We start from the raw sequence: 23,218 nt of genomic DNA, 5'->3' as shown, positions 1-23,218 counted from the left end.
TTATTTGACTATTTGAATCACGCCAGAAAATGTTTCGGTTATAATAATTAGATAACTATATTTATAGTTATGTACTATATTATATATCATATATCATATAATATATTATGGATTATACTATATATTTAACATAAAAATAGTTGTTATAATATCTATTATCAATTAGATATTTTATGAAATATTCATATTTCAAAAAATACTTATCTTGTGGATGACGTCTCACGTAGAGATGATGATTCACGTAGAGTGCTTCATAGGGAACGGGCTTTACCGTTCAGCTTTGTTGTTCCTCCATGCTCCTTGTAGTCGCCGTTGGGTTTGCCGCTCGGCCCCACGGTGGGCGCCAAAATGTTTCGGTAGATACTTTTAGGGACCGAGAGACTAACCTGCTGACGCGTCTGGGCCGCTCGCTCGCTTCCAAACTCCTCCTGTTGGCCGATCGGTGTTGGCGCAAACCGATCGGTCCCCTTCTTGACGAGGGAGGATGTACCTGCAAAAGGTACTCCGACGCCCAAGTTAGGCGTGTGATTTGAAGAGCCTCGGCTCTTGGTTGAATATTTAGTGAATGATTATCACTATTGAGTATTTGAGAGTAGCGTAGAGTGAATAATGCGTAAGTGGAACGTACCTGGCTCTTGGCCCTAGCTTTGTATTTATTATTTTCCTCATGGATCCTGAGTTAATATAAGCCCAATAAAATATAAACAGAATAAGATATAAACAGATTACCTAAATATCCGGTTGATTGTTTGTAACCGCTCGGTTAATATTTCATACTATACAAATATAATCCTTCTAACTCAATAATTTTTGTTTTTTTTGTTAAACAATAATTTAGATTGAAATTCAAAATGAAATATGTGAAAAGGTATAATAAAAAAGGACAACATCCTGAAACACCATTTGATAGTTTAAAGGTATTTTCACAATTGAATAAAAATGTATTTATTCAATTTTAAAATTTAGAATAGAAAAATTTTAATATTACATCAAAATTTAAAAACTAAAAATATTTTTAATTATAATATATATATATATATATATATATATATATATATATATATAATATTCATACTTTAATATTACAAAACAAACAATAGTTATAACTCTTAAAAAACATGGATAACATTTATATATAACTAAAATAATAATTACAAAGAAAAACTCCAATAGAATTTGCATATAGTTCAAAGATAATTATAAAAGCAATATTATCTTATTGGATTATGATACATTTATTAATGTCTACCTCATTATTTATCTTTGTCAATTGTGATTATAATAGTTACGGCGTACGTATATATAAAGTAAACAAACATTTTAACACTTTGACCCATGGAAAACAATATTAAAATACATCACAACTCATTCATTCTACGATATTCGACTATTTCCTTCATATTTATCGGATTTTTTAATTATAATAAAAGGTAAAATAACCCTTTTGTTATTTATACACTTAAACTGTAAACAGCACGAGTAAAAAGAAAGATCAGAGTAAAATATTTAAAAATTTATCACATCTATGGTAATTTTTTTTTATAGAAACCTTAAATGAGATACAAAAAGAAACAGAAGAGTTATTGTATGGCTAGAGAGCATTAAATGAAGACAATAAATGAAAGAGTAAATGTGCGTTGGAAATAGAAAATATTGAATTTAATTCTCACCATACAAATGAAATAAAGAAGTAGTGAGAGGGTGTGTTGAAGAAAGATTTAAAGTTATCGATAGGAAGGGTAATGTAGGGCAAAAATAGAGTGGGGTAGGATGAAAAAAATGAATAGTTAGAGAGAAATGAAAAAAATGAAATAAGAGATAAAAGAAAAAGGGTAAGATGATTTATGAGTAAATAAGAAGAAAGGAAATGAAATGAGGAAATGTGTGGACAAAAGCTTTGTGTTGGTTTTATTTGTGTTCCCAAAAAGAGAAGAGTGAGAGAGAGAGAATGGGTTTGAAGTGGTAGAGAGTGATGATAATGATGATAATTTTGCTAGCGTAAGTGGGAAACTCAAACCCCATTTTCTCTGAGTGTACCATTAAACTACTATATATCTACCACTCTCTTCCACACACTTCACACACCAAAACCAAAAAGGCTGCTCCATTTCAATTTCCATTTTCATTGTTAGGATAAGATCTTTGCCCTTTTGCTGCTCCTACACACAAAAACAAATTGCACTCCTCATTTCATTTCAACTCATCACTTTTTCACCTATTTATTCAGTTTCTCACACCCCATCATGCATATAGATCTGTCACACCCATCTCCCAAGCTTGCTACTTGTCATCTCTACGTTTTGCATGACTCTCTCTGACTCAATGTACAGAAAGTCAGACACCGAAAGAGAGAGAGAGAAGGAGTTTTGTGTCTCCCAACATGGTTTTGGTTCCAGTTTATTTTATGGTGTTCATACCCTTTTTCTTTCTTCTTTTATCTTCTCTCAGAACCATTTCATCTTCTTCCTTATCTCTTGATTCGTCTTCTGGGGTTTGTTTTCCTTCTTTGTGCCCTTATTTGTCGGACCGAGGTTGTTGGTGACAAACCCTAAATTCTCAGAATTGTGTTCCTCTGAGAACATGCATGTCAGATCCTAGATTTTCCACCTTTTTAGCTCCAGATTTCGTGAAGTTTTCCTTTAATATGGATGTCACATTTTTCCTCCTCAGATCTGACTCAGTTGTGTGGCTTTTGTTTTTCCCTTCAGATTTTTCCAAACCTTTTGTCTGTGAAACTTTCCATATTTGGGATGCTATTGTATGTGTACTTAGTTTCTTTTAATTCCTTCTATTTGGACAGAAATTGACAGAAGAGAGTGAGCACAAAGAGGCACATGATATAACTCTATATCACTGCTTTTGTGTGCTCACTACTCTTTCTGTCGGTTTTCGGTGCCAGAAAATTCTCCGACTCTCCTTGCTCCATCAACCAAAACCAAACCACATCATCTTCACTCTCTCTCTCTCTCTCTCTCTCTCTCTCTCACTCACTGAAACAGTTCAATTACATGGTTGTTTATCTGTTTCACTATTATTCAACAGTGAGTAAAAGTTATATTATGGCTTTGGTGTTTTGCTAATATGTATGTTTGTATTTTGTTTTATTTTATCTGCTACTATAATCGGTTGAAACAGGCTCATACGTGTTCTTTGATTGTCTTTATTATGGTTTATAGTATATTAGTCCTTGCAAAACGGATAAGTGTGACTTTTGATAGCATTACCTTGCACAAGGTGCCCTGGTTATTGTGCAGACCTTGAGGGGCACCGTTTTCTATCTTTTTATGTGTATTTGTATGCTAGCGAGTGGGAGGGACCATACATGCTACATAGTATGGTCCACACTTGTTGTTGTTTTCACTTTCTAGCATCTAGCTAGCTATTATCGTTTTTCTGATTCCATAGCCTTTCATATTTTAAGTATATAGAGTATGCGGGCCATCAACTTGTTCATTGCTGTAATGTTCTCACCTGAAACAGTGTTTGGCTTAATTAGTTAGAATCTCCAAAACAGTACTATTGTGTGGTCTGATTCTTAGCAAACAACCCTATACTTAGGTTCGTCAATATAGGGTTTATCATTACCCACCAAAACTTGTCAGAATAATAACCCAGTAGTGAGCCACTTTTTGTCTTTTTTTTTTGGTCAAATTTTTACTTTGCTTTTCTTTTTCTGGTTTTTTCTTCTGATATGGATTCTAATACTGTGTTAAGGTTCTGGTTAGATCTTGATAAACTGATAAACATGCATTTTATATGAACAGTTTGCAATCTTATTTTTCTTATTGAGTTTGATGCTTAGCTGATAGAAGCATAAACTGAATCTTCTTAGTTGTCACTGTTATATGGACATTACTAGCATATTACCTTTCTTATAACAGTGAAATATCCACTTGTTGTGATTGCTTTTTATCAATGATATTGAAAGAGTGCTGGTATTTCTCTATCGTGGCTGTGTTGGACAAGAAGCACATATCAATTTGTTACTGAAAAGGTTTAACAATCAAAACTCTTTATTCCAGTTGTACGTGCAATGGTTAGACAAATTCAGCTTGTTTGGTCCTACATCTTCATAAACATATAAAAGTATAGCTATAACAGCTTTGCAAAACTAACAGCCTTAAAGATATGTTTGGATAAACTGTCTATATACTACTTCTCCAACACAAAAAAAAAACAGCTTCTTCATAATCTAATTGTTAAAATTATAACATGCATTAATTTTAATTTAGCCATCTTTCACTTTTTTTCTCCTGTATGTGATTATAGAGAAGTTATCCATTCACACCCTTATTCTCTTCAGATAAGTTTAGCTTCATGATAATGTTGAAATCCATCACTGATTGGTTTTTGGATTTCAAGTTTTCATATTTTTTGTTTCCAATTCTTAAAACAAATATCAAAGACCAAGTCCTTATGATGCTTTATAGTAGATTTTTCCTGAGACCATCCCTGCAATCCCTGAAAGTATTTATTTTACCAAATTACAGACCGTAGTAGATTTAGCACATATATATATGTAATTCACAATGAAATATTTGGGGCTTTGTCAAGTTTTATATTAAGTATCCGGAATGATATTGAAAAATAATGATATTCATTCAGTAATATGTATCTTGTATTTTGGATATTCATTTATCAATGTTACTGCAGTTTTGAGCAGTGCATCAAATTATCTTATGATTTTAAGTTGGTTGAATTCATTGGAAATCGATCTTGTTGATACTAATAGGCTTGGAAGAATTTTAGATGCTGGCGAATGAATGACACAATCTCCTGATTCTGTCAAGGTATACTGGCTAATTTGTGCAACTTTTACATTATTGTGATTTGATTGATGGTCCATAATTCTGTTTGGTTTATGTACTTTTCTGATAAATTTGTAGTCGTTAGTTTAAATGACGTAAGACTAATTTTGGTATATTTTTTCTGTAGTTACCTTTTTGCACTTCTTTCTGTAATATATCAGTTTATAGTTATACTGATAGAGACAATATATATGAATACACACACCCAGTTTGCACAAAGACAACCCAAAATAAATTTGCAGCAGTAAATAGTGTATATAATGGAAAGGTTTCACTTTGTTTGAAGTGATTAATAATTATGATCATTTGTTGTTATGGATTAATCACAACCATAATTTAGATGAATAGATTGTTCTTAAGAACTATATCTATGACTTTTGAATACTGATTAAGTTATTGTATTTACAAAAACATGTATGTATACTGCTGTTATAATATATCTGAACAAGACAACAACAAAAGTCTCATCCAATGCATCAAAGGGCTTTAGGCTGAGTATATTATAGACAATTTCCTCTAATGTCTTTCTTCATCTTTTGTCCCTTACTTTTGCAGATGCCTAAAAACCACATAATCTGTTGTAATCACTGGTGTGCTTACAGGAATCTTCTTTGTAAATGTTTATATGAAGGTGAATAATTTTCTCCAATACTGCTACAGAGGTGTTGTGACTGCATAATGAGTAAAGTTTTGCATAACTTATAACTATGTCTTCAAGAGCAGTTTTTCTTTGAGGTACTGACTCAAACGAATGTTAGAAGGCCATATTATAATGGAAAGAATGTTAAAGGGTAGGCTGAGAAAATTATGCAGGGGTTCTTATTTTCTCACATGGTTGCATTTTGTTTTTCACGATTGTTTTGGAGATATTTGCTTTTGTAGTTGTGTGAATGCCTTTCTTCTGCAATCTTGTGCAGTGAAATGGTAGTTTATATTTAATATACATTTTTCTTACGAAAAAAATAAGCTTTTTAATGATCATTAGGATCATCACACATGACATTAGAAACAGTCCAGATAAGAATTTCAACATATATAAATGCGTACACAGCCAAAAAAGAAATGAGTATTGGAGACGAGATTGTTTATTCCACTGAAAGCACAGTTAGCAGTTTTTATGTATGATATTGGATATATCAATTTTCTTGAATTGTATATTATTTTGTTTGGAGCATATACATGACTTTCACCAAGGTATACTTGCTTTATGCAAGACACTTTTTTTTTTTTTTTTTACTTTGATATAGAATAACTTCCAAACTGTAGTTTGATCTTTTAAGGAGGTTTTTTTTTCTCTTGAATTTGTGTCCGTAATGTTTTCTCTACATATGAAATATTGTGTTTTACATGTTTGGAGAATATGATCTTAGTGGTCATTCTTGATTATTATGCCTGCTGATATGCAAACTTCATAGTAAATTTGCATCTTTAATGCAGACAGCTTTTGGAAGATGCTTGTGATGCTTTGTATTAGTGTCTGCCTTAATAATATATGGCTAGGAGTGATATATATTTTCATATAATGTTTTGAGTTCATGTGCTAGACTTGAAAATGAATACAAATTTATGATATAATTTGGGGAATATTTAAACTCCAAATTTGAATTGCCATCATAATTTGATTACTCAATCGATTGAACAGGGTGGGAATGTGGTTACTGAAAACCTTTACATGTTTTTATGAATTTGGATGAAGGGAGGAAACATTTTGCAGATGATGTTTTAGCAACCTTCAAGTTAAATTTTTTTTGGAGTTCTTGGTTGATTTTTTTTTATTTTATTTTATAGTTTAATACTTTTGCTTAAATTATAACTAATACTGATTAGTATGTATTGATAATTTTTTCAAATTTTACTATTTATGGGACAAATTATTCTCTCTTTTCCCTTGCATAAATACTTATAAATACTTATGCTTATACGTTTTGGAAGCTCCAGTTTTCAATGAGTAAATTAATAATAATAATAATAATAATCTATTTTAAAAGTTCGATTATAGCATGATATAAGTCAACTATATATCTGTGGGGTATATTCTTTTGTGCATTTGGAAAATGTGTGGCTGTTAATTAAAGTGGTCAATTTATCTTCTTGGGGGCATTATCGAGTTCAACCATTATTATCAAGATTGAGTGTATAAATATAAGTGCCATAAGTTATTACAAGTTTATGTGTAAAATAAAAATATTATTTTAGAGAAACTAATTCAATCTTTGTTATAAAATTTCATGTATCAATTAATTATAATTTATTAGGAAGCATATTTTATTAATTTTTGCTTTTGTGAGTAGTTGTAGAAAAATTTATGCAAACAATCTTAAGCTGTGTATAAGAGTATTAACGAAATACTGTTTAATACATGCTTTCATCTCTAATATAATATCCATTATTAAAAGTAACAAAAACTCATATAAGAGGAAGTATTTACAATGTATATTTTTGATGATCTTAATCATTAATAATGTTTGCAATGTCTTATTAACTTCTAAAGAATGTGTTTTAACATATATATTGACAAATAGTTACCCGTTTGTCAGTACTCATCAAATTTGACTTTGATTTTTTTTTCATAAACACTTTTTAAAAATAAAAATAAGGAAATTTTCCAAAATCAAATTAGTTAATATATAAATTAATTTATACAAATGATACTATTTTTTCTCCTAAAAGTATGAAAAGTTCATCAAAGAGTATATATGTTATGATTATTTTTTGGATATTAGGGTATAATGGGCACTTTTGATGCAGAGATTTGATTCTTTGATTCCTTTTTCTATTCATAATATGCATCCCTTAATCAAACATGCTTCCTCCACACCTGACATAAACCACTTATGTTCCTAGTTTTACTATTAAACTATTATTACCTGCTGCAATCTAGTAACTAAACAATGTGTAATGACACTCTAACCTAGAAGTGGATGCAATTATTGAAGGTTTTATGCTGTCTTAATACATATAATGTTTGTACAGTAGAATCCTAATGCAAGGTTTCTTTTTCATGTAATATTGTAGCTAGTGATTTCTTTGAGTAAAGGGCACAAGTTTCAAAATTTTAACATCTTTTTGTAATATATATATATATATATATATATATATATATATATATATATATATGCGCACTATATGAAAAATCACGTTAATTAAAAAAACTAATACCGTTTAGTGGTACCAAATTTTATTCAGAAAATATTTAAAAAAACGACTAACTAATGTGGTGAATTTAACTAAAATGTAGTTGAGATCAGCACAAGAAATATGTGTTTAAGTTTCAAATCGGAAGAAAAATTGATAGAAATCCTATGGCATTGTTTGGTGCAAATCTAATTTTGTGAACATTTTTTCACATTATGTTGACATTATTTAACTGTTAAATTTTTGGTATATAATACTTTGTCCGAAATTACTCTTTTGTGTATATAATACTTTTTTTATAATACCTTTTTCACCAGAAGATTCTACTATTTTGAAAATATTCTTCCGTTAAATTAAAGATGCTAAAAAAATAGCATTGTTTAAATAAATCACTTATCTATGCTTAATTATTAATAATATAAAACTAAAGTTAATATAAACAATAATTTTAACTTAATAATAAAATAACATGATCAGAATGCAAACACACGTTGTCGCAAGTTTTAGTGACAGCACTAATCATAAACAAGGGGTACCATTCCATGTTGCTATAATGGTAACATTACTTCAATAATCACGGCAAAATAATATCTAGTTTTGAACCTAGCAGCATTCAAAGCTAGGGGCAGCAATATCAACAAAATATTAAACAAGGTCACATATGAGGATGTAAAGCAGCAAATTGAGCATTAAGAGTAATTCATCCTATCTCTGAATAATTTTACAATATATATCATACATTTATGAATGGGGAATTATCAAATAGCCTGTATTATCAGAACTTGCCGAGGGAATAATATCAGTTCAATTTACTAATAAATTTACAAATAAAAAATATTGTACAACACAACATTAGGTTTTTTTGGTGTTACGTCAGAACTGCCACTTCAAAATTTGTTGACATACTAACAACCACTTTTTGCAACAGCTCCTGCTGCAAAAAGAAGATTCCTGCGAGAAAACTGCTCCGGAGCACAACACAGTTAAATCTTTATAAAGTTGAATCAAGACTAACCATGGGTAATGAAACAAAGAATGGGTAATTAGTGAATGTACCTGGAGAGAGTAAACTGAAGCAGATTTGGTTGGCAGGCTTTTTAATGATCTGAGTCTGTTAGCATTCCCACTTCTACTAATGTGAAAAATACGAGCTCAGTTTTTCCATTAGAAAAGAAAATTCCTAAAGAGATGGTTCGTCAGATAAACTACTTACTTTTCTTCATTCCTTGGAACCTTTATACCCGTAGTTACATCCCAAAATTTGACTGTGCAATCAGCAGATCCAGATGCTAGAAGAGAACCTTCACAACTGACACATCCAACAACAAAGAACAGAAGCGATGTTAAGACTTTGATAGCAACCTAAAATACCTGTTGATTTCCTTTCTATGATCAAGAAAAAATGTTGAGTGGGGATGTTTGTGGGGATCACCTGAAAGCGAGTGACCAGACACATGAAGTGTGACTGACAAGAGGTGTGACACAACAGCCACTAGAGAGGTCCCACATCATGATTGTGCCATCTTCATCACCAGATGCCATGTAGCGACCATCAGGGGACATTGCCAAAGACAAAATCATACTTCTATGACCAATGAAAACCCGAACACATTCCCCGCTCTGTACATCCCACAGTCGAACTGTTTTATCACTGGAGCCAGTAGCAATGTAGTTGCAGTTGGGATGCCACTGCACACACTAAACGAGATAGAAGAACAGGTAAACAATGCATGATTAATAAGGATTCAATAACTGAAAATATTCTTCAAGTGACTTAACATGATTTTTTGAGGAAAAAAGTAATCCATCTACAGACAAAAGAGGGGAAAGGGAATGAGTAAACAGTCAGCACAATCATGAACCCCTTCCCCTATAAAAGAAAATAATAAATAAATGCAAGATTGTCAATTGGTTCAAATATCTAGGAGCTAAATGTAAAGGAAAATGCAGTGCGTCGCACATTAATTTAGTATAAGGTGTGTTACTCTAAAAATGCAGTGCGTCGCACATTAACATAAGGTAACAGAAGTAACTTGTGTACGTGTATGAACTTCTGGAGCAATCATTGCGTAAATAAAAAAATTGAAATCAACTAGCGGATGATATAAATATGAAGAAAATTAGGACAGGCACAATTGGAATAAAATTAACTGCAAGAACTTACATCAACGTCGGACAAATGTCCTGCCATTATTCTTAAAGGTTTTGTTCTGTCCATAGACCAAATCCTGGCAGTTCTGTCATGTGAACAGCTGGCAAAATAATGCCCTGCAGGACTAAACTGCACCAGAAAAAAAAAATAATGTAGTAGTCTAGAATGTAAATGCAGACAGTAATGGCTCAAAATTAAATAGAGTGAGACAAAAGGAAAGAAGAGACACAAAACATCCATTGGATAGGGAAGAAAATCTTCATAAGCTTCATAAATAAAACTTGAGAGAACGAATTCCCAAAGATACGGTCATACTTGTATTGAACAAAGATGCAGGGTGTATATTTGGAAGAGAATACACTGCATATTACTTTAAGAATATTACATCTTTTACATTTTTTTTTTCACTTTCTCTCTCTTCATCCCATCAACCATCTCGTCCCACAGTATCTCTCTTCTCTTTCTCATCTCTCGTTGTTACATAATTTTTCTGTAACAATACAACTTCTCTAAAAATCATATGGCAGCCCCACGTCAATTACATTTAATTATCCCTAGAGTATATGGAGAGTTGTTCAATGTCATGACATCCATTACAATTATAGGCGTTGAGCCTAGATAACCGAGAATGTTATATATTAGGATGTTTTAAGTCATTCCCATATCATATCTTTATCATTAAAAAATATCAAATCTCCTCTATTATTGTATTGACTACTTTTTCTCAATATAAATAAAGTACTCGTACTGTTTGAGAAACACAGTTTCAATATTTCTCTACCCTCGAGTTTATAGAAGTTAGAAAGATTTAGATGATAAAAGTTTACCTGAACATCCCAGATAGGGTAATTGTGACCCTTGTAACAAACAAGATTGGCATTAAGCTTTGTACTCCATAGTCGAACTGCATTAACGTTCATGGTTCAAAATAAGACTGCAGAATTAAAAATACAACAAATATACAGAGACCTTAATTTCTATAAACTGCCAATGTAAACTATTTAACATTGTCAATTGATAAAAAACTACTTTTAGGAGTTGTCAAGTATACCCTATTTTCACGTACTTGAATGTGAAACAACAAAGTAAACTGTCAAAGGTGAAGACAGAATTCTGAAAGAACAATGGATCACTCAAATGGGATCAAATTAACTTACCTGTTTTGTCTGCTGAAGAGGAAAGAAGAAAATCCCCGGCAGCACTAAAAGTGGCGGCATAGACTGGACCTGAGTGACCTTGATACAATGTATACTGTCTTCTCCCACTATTTTGCCCAATAATTTGTTCATTCTGTGACATGTCATTCCCTCCCTGCGAAAAATCTGATGATAGAAAAACTGAACTATTATAGCAAGCAAACAGATAAACTCATATTTGAGCATATTGAATTCCTAAAGACTTAAAAGATTGCCTCAATCAGTTTAAATTTAGCTAAACCGGAACTCAGTGTAGACTTCGTTCAACTACAACAGTTATATTTTTAGACACCCCAATGTTTTAACATTAGACATGATATTTGAGTTCAAGAAGCCAGTTTTATGTGTGGGTGGACAAGATTGATCAAGATTATAATCATATTAGTGATGGATTTCATTGCATACAAATTACAGTGGCATCACTCAAGCAATATTTAAGATCCACTACACAATCCAGAAAAAAGACCCAGAGTAATCACATAAATCCCCTAAAACTTCAAGAGAACATTTCCAATAAAAAGATATTACGGGGCCAAATAGTGCACCCACACTCTTTTACATCACATTCTCATGCCAAAAGTTTTTTCCCCTAAAACTTTTTAAGGAAAAATCTAAAAGAAAACGCACCATGAAGGAAGCTACTACTGTATATGTTGCATGCATGTGTGTGTATTACAGTAACATCACTCTCTTAAATGATATTTAAGATCCACTGCACAATCCAGAAAAAAAAAAGACCAAAGGATTCATCAATCCCCCAAACATTTTAATAGAAAATGTCCAATTACTTACAGGGAAAAATATAGAGCATCCACTGTTTTACTTCACGTTTTATACCAAGTTTTGACCCCTTACAAATTCTTAATATAAAAAAATCTAAAAGAAAATGCACCATGAGGAAGCTATGCTACTGTATATTTTGCATACACTTTTACACATACATATACATATAAGAAACTTAAAAAAGTGTGTTTTTTGATAAGTCATATTAGAACCTTGGAGCACATTACAGATAACCATCATACTCAATTAATAGTAGTGAGTGAAACTTGTTTATAGTCATATTCAAGTTTATAAAGCAAAGTATGCAACAAATTTACTCAGCTTGGTCTAAACAAAAGGATTTAAGCAACGAACTTACGAGCAGTGGATTGTTGCTCAAGTTTTGCCATATCCCAGACCTGCAGACACAAGTCACAATAATAAATCCAAGTTCACATTATCTTGTATGATAAAGCTGTTAAGGGAAAAAGGTTGGAAAGAGGAGGAGGATGAACAGAAAGAACCTTTAGGGAAGAGTCAGAAAATCCTCCAACAATCAATGACCCATCGTGGGATATTGATGAACAGCTTAAACTGGGTAGTTGAGCAAAAACTTAAGTGTTACCCAACAGAAAACCAAACATAAATAAACTTGTTCTGCTAAAGTGTAAAAGATTACCCATTATGTGTATTTACAAATGTGTAGAAGTTCACTGAAGGGAGAGCAACACTACTCAATTGTACACGATTCCTTAAATCGTCTAGGATAGACAGTTCTACATCAGTTGAACTGCAAGAATAACATTACAACATTTAACATAATAGAACTACAAATTTTTAATGAATGTTTTTCTGTGGTTTCAATGTTATTTAATAGAGCAAAACTTTGACTCAGCAGTTCTCACTGTAATAAAATATATAGATAGGATGATCTTCTAGTTTAAACAACAACCAACACAGAATATGTAAAGCCAATTATACAGAAAAAAGACTTGAGAGAATACACTGTGGGCAAGGGTATCTCTGGTTTAATGCGAGGTGCTGCAGATATAGTGTTAGCTTCTGGCTTAGCATTTTTCCCTGTTGCACTGCTGACCTTGTCCTTTTTTACCTTTTTTACTGAATTACCTTGCTTTCCTACATCAATTGACCTTTTCTAAAAGAGAAACAAGTGAAAAACAATTAACACTTCTTGACAATCAAAGAATCTGCAGTATTAAGGTGATCAAAGTGAATTCAAATGGAACTCATGCTCAACTTTTTTACAAGTGCATAACTTCTGAGAAATGTATATCAGATCATCCAGTAAAAGCATTCATGAAAATAAAGAGTCAGGGGTGCATTTTAATAACAGATGTACCTTACTCTCATCATTGTCTCCCTCTTTGCCTTCGCCTTCACCCTTTTCTGTGCCTGAAAGCAAGGCCCCAGCCTTATCTATGTGGTCTTCCACAGAATCTTCAAACATCTATGAGGAAATAATAGAGATTGAAATCAGACCATAATTATTTAAATCAGAAAAATATTTCTATTAAAGAATCCAATGAAGAACATTTTTAAACTGGAGTTTGGGGTGGATGATTGGCACTAGATGCGAGTCACACAGGCTTTATCAACACAATACCTCTACTCATGCTTGTTCAATGATGGACTCTCCTATCCTTATGCACATTTCAGTTAGGTAATCCTTATTTTGTGACAATGATGTCAACTCTCTCCAAATTATCCATTGTATCAAGTATCAATTAGGAAAACATTTCGTAGTTCTTTTGTGACTCCTACTTTAGTCCATTTTATGTTCCATGTCCTAGTCATACTGTATGCACATTAGGGCCAAGATATTTTATCACATTCATTAATGAGTTATTCTCAATGTAGTTTCTAATGATGATCGATCTAAGTATGTCAGCAGCTCAAAATACTCAGCCTGGCCCGCACTGTTTCTTGCAAGCTGGCCTACATGACCCATCCCGCATTGTCATTCCTAGATTATACAACTTCAAGTGTTAAAATTTGTGATATTCAACATCTGAAGTTGTATTTTGACAATCGAACAGTTTTTTCATGTTTCCTTCAATCCAATGTTCTATGAACGAAGTAAGCATATATAGAGATTAACTAGCATTTTATTCGTGTTTGGAATTTTCTACCAAATTTATCATCTCAAGCAATCAACTTGCACATGTCTTGACCAAGTCTTAGAAAGGGCCTTAAATTCAACTTATATGTCCAAGCTTGGGAGATATAACTTATGTACTCTAGTTTAAGGGAGAGTGTTAGATTTATGTTTGATGTAATATTATTTTCCTTAATGTCTATACAATTCCTATTTTTGAGCCTCTATTATGATTGTAGGCTGCGACCATAAATACAATGTGTTATTTTCTTCCTCCCAGTGTACTCAGTTTGACTTTTTCACAAGACACACATATATACATGCATATATACATACATAGTCTATAAACTGAATGATAACTTTTAGAATATGTAAAATATGTTATTATGTCTTAGGTTATCCTCTAGGATTAGTTTCCTCATTACCAAGTAGTTAGATTATGATAAATATAAAGGTTAGTTCTCTAGGTTTCATGAGCATATGTAATGAATCTTGTTGGAAGTTCTACATCGACTAGAGATAAGACTAATTTATAGTATATAAGTGGATGCAAACTTCATCTTACAAGCCGGTTTTGTAGGATTAAGTTAGCCTTATAGTCCACTTCTTAACATGGTATCAGAGTCAGGTTAGAGTCTATTCTAGCAATATTTTTGTGGACATATTACTTCACCCACTATTGAGTCACTGTCAGACCACTGGGTCACTGTCAGACCACCCATTAATGTGTAGTGTCACGCTCGAGATGTATATATCTCGGCGTGAGGGGAGTGTATTGGAAGTCCCAAATCGACTAGATATAAGGTCAATTTATAGTATATAAGTGGGTGCAAACCACATCTTACAAGCCGGTTTTTGTGGAGTTGAGTTAGGCTTAAAATTCAGTTCTTAACAAATCTCAATTAAAATAAATTAGTGTTTATTCCTTTGTAAGCATACCTACTGTTAGGACATAGGGTATGTGGATATAATGGGAAAGGGGAGTAGGATAGGAGGAAGAGGAGTTGTATAAATAGTTGTTTGTTTAGTGGAGGGGGGACTTTTGGCAGTTAGATTGTTGACAGGCTTTGTCCTGTGGAGGGGGTTAAGCCCTTTGTAGTTGCACAGACCATTCTTTTGTGAATAATACTCAGTTTAATTCTTTTTTCTCTATTGTGTACCTGTTACGTGTGGTGTTTGGATCGTTCTTGATTAGGTTTCTCTTTCGAAAACCTATCAATTGGTCCGACCTGCCGGATTAAGAAGGGCGTGAGATAGTGATGGAGCCAGACGGAGGGACAATTGGAGAATCTTGAGATCACGGTGGAAGGGATCAAGGCGGAGACCGCTGCGATACGACACGACATGCAACAATTGATGAGGCTAATGGGTGGAGGAACTAATAATCATGATGGGAACTCTGAAGGGGGTAATAGTTCGGTGAACGATAATCACGAGACACGTGATAATGGGGGGATACAACAGAATTGGAGAAAAAGAGTAGACCTACCGGGGTTTGAAGGGCAAGAACCACACAGCTGGATCAACAGAGCGGAACGCTTCTTTGATATACAGAAAGTGGCGGAGGAAGACAAGGTAGAGCTCGCCTACATCAGCATGGAAGGTAGTGCGAGTTATTGGTTTAAGATCTGGAAAGACAAAGCCAAGAACCGTTCTTGGTCTGGCTTAAAAGCGGCGTTGATAAATCGTTTTGGAGGGGGATTTCGTGGAACTGTGTACAAGCAGCTGGCGACGCTGCGACAAGAAGGGTCGGTGGAGGAATTCACCAGGAGCTTCGAGATATTATTGGGTCAGACCAAAGGCTTATCGGAGGAACTTGCGTTAGGGTTTTTCCTGGCTGGGCTACGGGAAGAAATTAAGGGGCAAGTCCGCATTCAAGATCCTCAAGAATTGGAGGTTGCAGTGAGGATCGCGCGGGACGTGGAAGACGCAATATCCAAAGCGCGGGGAGGAGGTTGGAACAGCTTAAAGGTGAACCCAGTGGGTACGCAAGGCTCGACAACCATCGTTCGAGGAGAGGTCGAGCGACAGCCAGCGAACCGTTCAGGAGGAACGAAGGCGAGTGGGTCGAACCGAAGAGAAGGTTCGATGACGGCGAATAACGAGAAAGGTGGAACCGTCGGAGGAGGCGACAATCGGGGGAGAATGGTAAGAAATTTACCTTATCCAGAATTTGTTAAAAGACGGGAAGAAGGTCGATGTTTTCGGTGCAGGGGTCCTTTTGAACCAGATCATCGTTGTTCGGAGAAGAGCTTGCGGGTGCTGCTCTTGGCGGAAGACGAGGAGGACGAAGGGACAGAAGACGTGAGCCAGGATGCGAAGCCCATGGAACTATCTGCTTGCTCAGCAGAGGGGTTAACACCAACCAGAACCATGAAATTAACAGGGAGAATTGGAGAAAAAAGAGTGGTGGTCCTCATAGACAGTGGAGCCAGCCATAACTATATTAGTCGGAGGGTGGTGGAGGAATTGAAGTTAGCAGTAACTGATACAAACCCATACACGGTGAGCCTTGGGGATGGTCACAAGAGGATATATCGTGGACGTTGCGAAAAAATTCAAAAATTTGGGGGAAGCCACGGTGGAGGAGGAATTGTACGTGTTCGAATTGGGGGGAGTAGATGTAATCTTGGGGGTGGCATGGCTAGCGAAGCTTGGAAAGGTTATGATCAACTAGGGGGAGATGTCCATGGAATATATGTTGAAGGGTAAGAAGGTGATAGTAAAGGGTGATCCAGCGCTTTCCAGACAGCTGGTGGAACCCAAGGCCTTGTGGAAATTAGTGGATGCTGAGTCATGGGTACTAGTGTGGGATCTGGGCCTAGTGGAGCAAGAGGGGTGCGGTGAGTGGACTGGGGATTTGACAGGGGAACAGCGAGCTGAATTAAAGACAGTGTTGCAGGCGCACTATGGGGTGTTTCAAGAGAGAGAAAGCCTGCCACCACCTCGTGATACAAAGCATCCTTACAGAATAAAATTTGAGACTTGGAAATCGGGTTTGATCGAGAGGAAAAAAATTATGGTCAGAGGAGATCTTGAGACTGGCGATGGGAGAACCAAGAACAACAGAACAGAGGAAAACTACAATGCGCATGAGTCTTCTAATCTTTACGAAGCTGATACCCATTGGACATCATGGTTGGTTCCTATGTTTGTGGTTGCTAATATTGTTGTTTTTGTTATTTCCATGTACATCAACAATTGTCCCAAGAATAACCTCGGTCCCCAAGGTGGCGGCGTGGCCAAGTTCCTTGGAAGGTTCTCCTTCGAACTTAGGCAGGAGAATCCGTTGCTTGGTCCTTCTTCTTCAACATTGACCAAGATGGGAGCCCTTCGGTGGGATAATGTTGAGAACGGGCATCAAGGATGGAGACTTGTCACTTGCATTTGGTTACACGCTAGGATTATTCATTTGCTTGCTAACATGTTGAGTCTGGTATTCATTGGGATTCGTCTAGAACAACAATTCGGGTTTGTGAGGATTGGAGTTATACCTGGTGACTATCCAGGATCAATATTCTGCGTTCAGAGTTCAACCTTGTGGACAAGGTTGTTGAAGGAGAGGAGGGTAATGTTAGGACATAGGATATGTGGATATAATGGGAAAGGGGAGTAGGATAGGAGGCAGAGGAGTTGTATAAATAGTTGTTTGTTTAGTGGAGGGGGGACTTTTGGTAGTTAGATTGTTGACAGGCTTTGTCATGTGGAGGGGGTTAAGCCCTTTGTATCTGTAGTTGCACAGACCATTCTTTTGTGAATAATACTCAGTTTAATTTTTTTTCTCTATTGTGTACCTGTTACGTGTGGTGTTTGGAGCGTTCTTGATTAGGTTTCTCTTTCGGAAACCTATCACCTACACTGCATGGATAGTTCTACATGGTTGAATAGCATATTGGGTACATATCCAATAATCAACTATCACTCAAAAACAAGTCAGTCGACCTAAAGGACCTTGCTTTTACCAAGTAATTTTGTTTACTATTAAATGAAACTAACAGCTACTTCAATCCCCTTCAACACATCACAATAAAGGAAAGGAAAGAAAAATTGTGTAGTTTTACAAATTTTGGAGTCATTGCTCCCACTCTGGAAAACAAGTCATGACTCTAAATCTGACCCAATCAAAGTGTCTGTTCATTAAAACTTAGTATTCCAGAACCCAAGTACACTGATGAAATTATGACAAAGGATGTAACAGATGTCAAAGTTCATTTGATTGTTTACAATTGTGAAATGGATAAAAGTGAGCAATTTTTAAGTCTTTGAAAGTTTAGGTATAATAGATGCTGTTATAATACACTTTTTATAACAAAAGCTTGCAAAACTAAGAAACTGGAACGCATTGAAACAAAAAAGAGGAAGATAATTTTATAAAATTGTCTAGCTTTGTGAATATACTGAAGGACTCACCCCCCAAAGGATTTCTTTCTGATTTATCTGGTTTACTGCATCCTGGATGCTTCCACTGAGGGTAACAGCTTCTGGGTCATCAGAAATTGAGCTCGGTTGCCCAGCTGTAACTGCAGTGTGACAAGAATGAAATTTATGCAAAACTGAAAAGTAAATGAACAGAATTAACACACACACTTAAAACGAGGAAAAGTACCTTGGAAGCTAATATGCTCATTGATAATACCAATTATTGTGGTGGATTGCATACTATGTAGATGTTGCAATAGAAGCTCATAGGAATACTGCCAGACGTCCAACACATTAACCATCAGATTTTTAAATGTATAGAGAACGTAAACGTAATGACCTCAGTGATGAAAATTCTTAGCAAAACTATAAATAAAGCCAAAACTCGTTTTTACGTATATGGTTCTTTTCTTTATTCAGAAGCTGCAAATCAAAATGCTAATAGCCAAGCATTTTTCCGAAGAGAAAAGCATCACCAATATTAATAGAAAATAAAATCACAGGAGTGTTGGGTACAAACAAAGTCTCACATCGGATGAAATACGAAATAGACATGGGTTTATATACACATAAGATACCTCCTTTGGTAAGAGGCCTTTTGGAGTGTACCAAAAACAAATCCATGAGGTCTTAGCTCAAAACGGACAATATCTTACCAGGGTGGAGATCTATGGATATGTGTGTATATTGAACCTACATAACATCTGGTATCAGAGCCCATGGTTCAGGTCTGGTGACCGGAAAAAAAAAAACAAAAAACTTCCGCTATAGGGGAGGTAGAAGAACCATAACCCTTTGTTTGAGGGGAGGATGTTGGGTACAAACAAAGTCCCACATCGGATAAAATACGAAATAGGCATGGGTTTATATACACATAAGATACCTCCTTTGGTAAGAGGCTTTTTGGAGTGGTACTAAAAGCAAATCCGTGAGATCTTAGCCCAAAACGGACAATATCTTACCAGTGTGGAGATCTATGGATATGTGTGTATATTGAAAATAAAATCACAGGAGAACAGTCAAATACAGAAAAACAAGGCCCAAAAAGGGCACAAAAGTTCTGCCCAACTTCTCATGGATTATGAAACTAACTGAAAAATATACTTAATCTGATGAGTACTGAAACGAGTAACTGAGAAACAGTTCAACTAAAGAATATTAACAAACTAATCCAGGTAAATAAAGGCATTACCCGACATATCTTTATGTTGAACTTACTCTGCCTAAGGGAATGAGCGAATTCCATTTCCTGAGAAAAAAGAATATTGAATGATTATATATAGTGCTAGCAGTCTAATAACTTCAAGAAACATATAAAAGATATCAATTTCAGATAGCAACTAACCTCCAAATGAGTAGGAGAAAGAACTAGTTCCAATTTCTGAAGGTCTCGTGAGTGCAACATTTCATGGTCCTCACGAAAGGTATTGAAAAAGTTCCAAGCTGAGTATATCCGACAGAATCATAAATCATGTGACAGAAGCATAAAACAAATGATGCATTGATTGCCACATTAGGAACTTCAAAATCCATAAAAAGTAATATTAATAATTATTGTTAAATGTCTGTGTGAAGAAATATTTCATACCTTCCTGAAGATGCCCTTTTGCCACAAGATCCATGAAGCAATGGACAAATACTGGATAAAGCACACGCAGTAATTCATGCTGCAAANCAATTTGGAAACTTCTGAAGTCAGTGGTGGGGGTGCAGGTGTTGACTAGAGGGACGCTCGTCCGTCTGACAGTGGGATTTTGAACAAAAGTGAATTTTTCTGGAAAATCTCCCACTCTCTTACGCGCACCTTCTCCCCTTCCAAAACTCAGACTTTTCATTTCTCCTCCTTCTTTCTAGAACTCTTCTCCTTCTCTCTTCTGCAACTTAACATCCTTTTCTCCGATCACGTTTCAGCACCGTAGGAACGTTCCCTACACCGTGAGCTCCATCTTGAATCGAACAACTTCCGATTCTGTAACCGGTAAGTTCCCCAACCTAGACGCTCGTTTCTGAGCTATATGTGAACCTAGAATTCAGCTGCATGTAAGGGTGTAGACTAAGTTCTTATGCTTTCTTTTGGTTAGATTAAATCGTTGAGGGTAGAAAACTGTAGTTGGGCGAAGCAGAAACCATTCTCTTAGAACGTCACTACTGATCCGGGTAAGGGAAGCTTATTAGATTTAATTCTTATGATTTTACTATACTGCATGTGCGTTATGTGTTGTATGAAGTAAGATTTATGATATTAGATTTTTTGATATATGAATATGATCCTGAATTGATGTATGGAAATAATGAAATGTTCTATGGTTTGATTAAACTGAAAAATGAGCTGTATGATGAGATGAATGCATGAAAGTATATACTGAGAATATATTTGATGTAAATAAAACTTTGAATATAAATTTTCATATGATATGGAACGTTCGTCATCAAACGGTCTTTGACCGTTCGGTGTTATTGTCAAGTTCAATTGAAAAGGAATTCTTTTATTTGGAAAGAATTCTCGTGGAGGACGAACGCCCTCTTATGTTAGTCTTACGTTTGAGCGTTCGGCCAAACGGAGATATATTGAGAGTTGTGTGAGAGATTTGAGAAGCCTGAAAATATATATTCAGACACTTAGTCATATTGTTAAAAACGTAACTTCACCATTATAACTTATGTAAAATCCTATTTCTATGATATGGAATCAGCGATGGGTCTCGACCCAAAGCGTACGTCTTAAGTGGCGCTCGGTCTTATACCGAACGCTCGTCCCAAAGTGTAAGTGATAAGTAGCGCTCGGTCCTATACCGAACGCTCGTTCTTTCCAATATTTTTCAACGAACAGAAATAGCGTTCGTCCTCACTTTCATAGCGTTCGTCCGAAAACTTAAATAGCGTTCGTCCGAATACTTAAATAGCGTTCGTCCTAAACTTCAGTAAATTCGCGTACCGCGTTCGGTCATTTACTGGCAGTCGATTATTCTAACTAAATTGTACTTAGTACATTTAGTACTCGTCTTTTGTATCTTTATTCAGTTGAATTGACTCTGAAATCTTGGCAAGGTAATTATTTTAAGTATAAGTTGAATTGTTCTAGAGTCAGTTCCTTTAACTGATTCAAATTGTAATAGCGTTCGTCACACAAAATGCGTCAGCTTTATCCCTTCGAAAAACAATATCTTTCGGTTTCGTTTTTTACGTTCGTCCTAGTTATGAAGAGGATTGAACGCTCGTCTTTTTATGGAAGTGGAACAAAGAATGAAAATGTTAATAAAAGGATGTATTATGATGTGCGAACAGTTCAAGAGATGAAATTATGTTTGTGGATTTTGAACGAGCGTTCCAGGGAGGAACGACTCTTGGATGAAAATTGAGATTTGTAAAGTATGAATGTGGTAAGCTTAGCTGGCGGGTCATCCTGATATTCCGTGAGTGCTCGTTCTCAAGTAGAGAGGAGTATGTCATGTGTGGGAATGGCAGGAGGTCTTAGTCCATAACTATAACTTGGACAGAACGGACTAACCTCAGGTGGCAGCTGACGAGTATTCCAGTTATCCCACCTGGGTGCACGGACGTCGTAGCTACACAGAATTCATACAGTCCGGACGGTCAGTCTAGTATCAGGAATTTGACTGAGTTAACGAATGAATTGAACGTATGTGTTGTAACTTATTTGATGTGTTTGATATGTATGAAATGTATGTTTTACTTGAATTAAATTCAATAAGCTTACCCTTCGTTTCTCCTTTGCGTTGTCTGTATATGTATGTCCGTCTTGTCCTTCCAATGATCATCCGTGTGGATGTGAACAGAGGGAGATGCTTCTCTGGAGGACACACTTGATGAAGGATTAATTGCTGAAGAGAATCTGGTAGAAGTTGAAGTGAAGGCCGAACAGTAGGACGTTCGGTTAACTGATTAGTTTAGTTTAGTTAAGATAGTGTATCGTTCAGAGTGAGCGTGTTTTGCTTTATGTAAATACTTGAACGTTCGGTAATTATTTTTGTAAACCGTTCGTTCGTGTTTTGTAACGATCACTCATTTTATTGTGCGTAACTTTGTAAGGCCGTTCGGCCAAGAGCGTACGTTATTATTCTTATGTAAGACTGATTTGCTATATTAATATATGTGAATATTCTATTATATAGTTGCTGACTGTATAATTTTGGGATGTTACATTCACAAACTTCCCTTTCGAAAGAAAATTATATCTAAATTGGAGTTAGTGTCTTCTCTTTTTTTCCACACCTACTTTCCACGGATCTGACTTTAATTTTGTTATTTTATATCTTCCACAAAATTTCCTTCTTGAAAAGAAATTATCACTTTCTTCCTTTTGCCAAATAAATCTAATTAAATTCATTTTCCTTATTACTATATTCATATCTCGCGGACAAACAAACAATTAATTCTGAGTATTACACGGATTTGACATTTCAACGGACGAAAATTTGTGAACGAAAACTTTAACATCATCTTATCTCTTTTCATTTCAAATTTACAATTAATAAAAATCTCCAATACATTGTAGTTACATTCATCGGTGAGATGTTGATGCGTTCCAATAATAAGATAGATATGAAATAAATGAAAAATAAAATCTTCATGATAAAATCAAATAAAAGTATATTACCTTTATACTTTT

The 23,218-nt window shown here is 34.9% G+C and overlaps 1 protein-coding gene, 2 long non-coding RNA genes and 1 pseudogene across 5 annotated transcripts; 3 read left to right on the top strand and 1 right to left on the bottom strand.

Annotated features, from left to right (window-relative positions):
• Positions 1-2,007: 2,007 nt before the first annotated feature.
• Positions 2,008-5,982, top strand: LOC148204884 (uncharacterized). Its single transcript, XR_015782484.1, has 3 exons — positions 2,008-3,041; positions 4,654-4,790; positions 5,364-5,982. It is a non-coding gene; the product is annotated as an uncharacterized LOC148204884 (long non-coding RNA).
• Positions 5,983-8,605: 2,623 nt separating this feature from the next.
• LOC148204882 (transcription initiation factor TFIID subunit 5-like) lies at positions 8,606-20,251 on the bottom strand. Of its 3 annotated transcripts, none has more exons than XM_088099877.1 (17): positions 20,177-20,251; positions 19,934-20,031; positions 19,781-19,837; positions 18,776-18,863; positions 18,580-18,689; positions 13,414-13,521; positions 13,058-13,209; positions 12,733-12,843; positions 12,578-12,647; positions 12,433-12,472; positions 11,253-11,417; positions 10,923-10,999; positions 10,108-10,224; positions 9,376-9,641; positions 9,157-9,252; positions 9,000-9,075; positions 8,606-8,905 (listed from the first exon to the last, which is right to left on the bottom strand). In XM_088099877.1, exons 1-17 carry the CDS (start codon positions 20,208-20,210, stop codon positions 8,849-8,851), a joined length of 1,722 nt encoding a protein of 573 aa, XP_087956003.1. In that variant the 5' UTR covers positions 20,211-20,251; the 3' UTR covers positions 8,606-8,848. The 3 variants fall into 3 exon arrangements, with proteins under 3 accessions (XP_087956003.1, XP_087956009.1, XP_087956013.1); XM_088099883.1 differs by having other exon boundaries at positions 9,000-9,072; XM_088099887.1 differs by lacking the exon at positions 20,177-20,251 and having other exon boundaries at positions 19,807-19,837; positions 19,934-20,030.
• LOC148204883 (uncharacterized) lies at positions 15,535-18,102 on the top strand (annotated as a pseudogene).
• Positions 20,252-20,354: 103 nt separating the features above from the next.
• Positions 20,355-22,710, top strand: LOC148204881 (uncharacterized). Its single transcript, XR_015786900.1, has 3 exons — positions 20,355-20,566; positions 20,670-20,745; positions 22,386-22,710. It is a non-coding gene; the product is annotated as an uncharacterized LOC148204881 (long non-coding RNA).
• The last annotated feature ends 508 nt before the right edge of the window (positions 22,711-23,218 follow it).

The sequence above is a fragment of the Vigna umbellata genome, chromosome 1 (genome assembly GCF_029865625.1).
Source record: "Vigna umbellata cultivar VRB3 chromosome 1, Vumbellata_1.0, whole genome shotgun sequence".
Classification (NCBI taxonomy): Eukaryota; Viridiplantae; Streptophyta; class Magnoliopsida; order Fabales; family Fabaceae; genus Vigna; species Vigna umbellata.
Note: the sequence above shows the minus strand (reverse complement) of the source record. Positions and strands in the feature narration are given on the sequence as shown.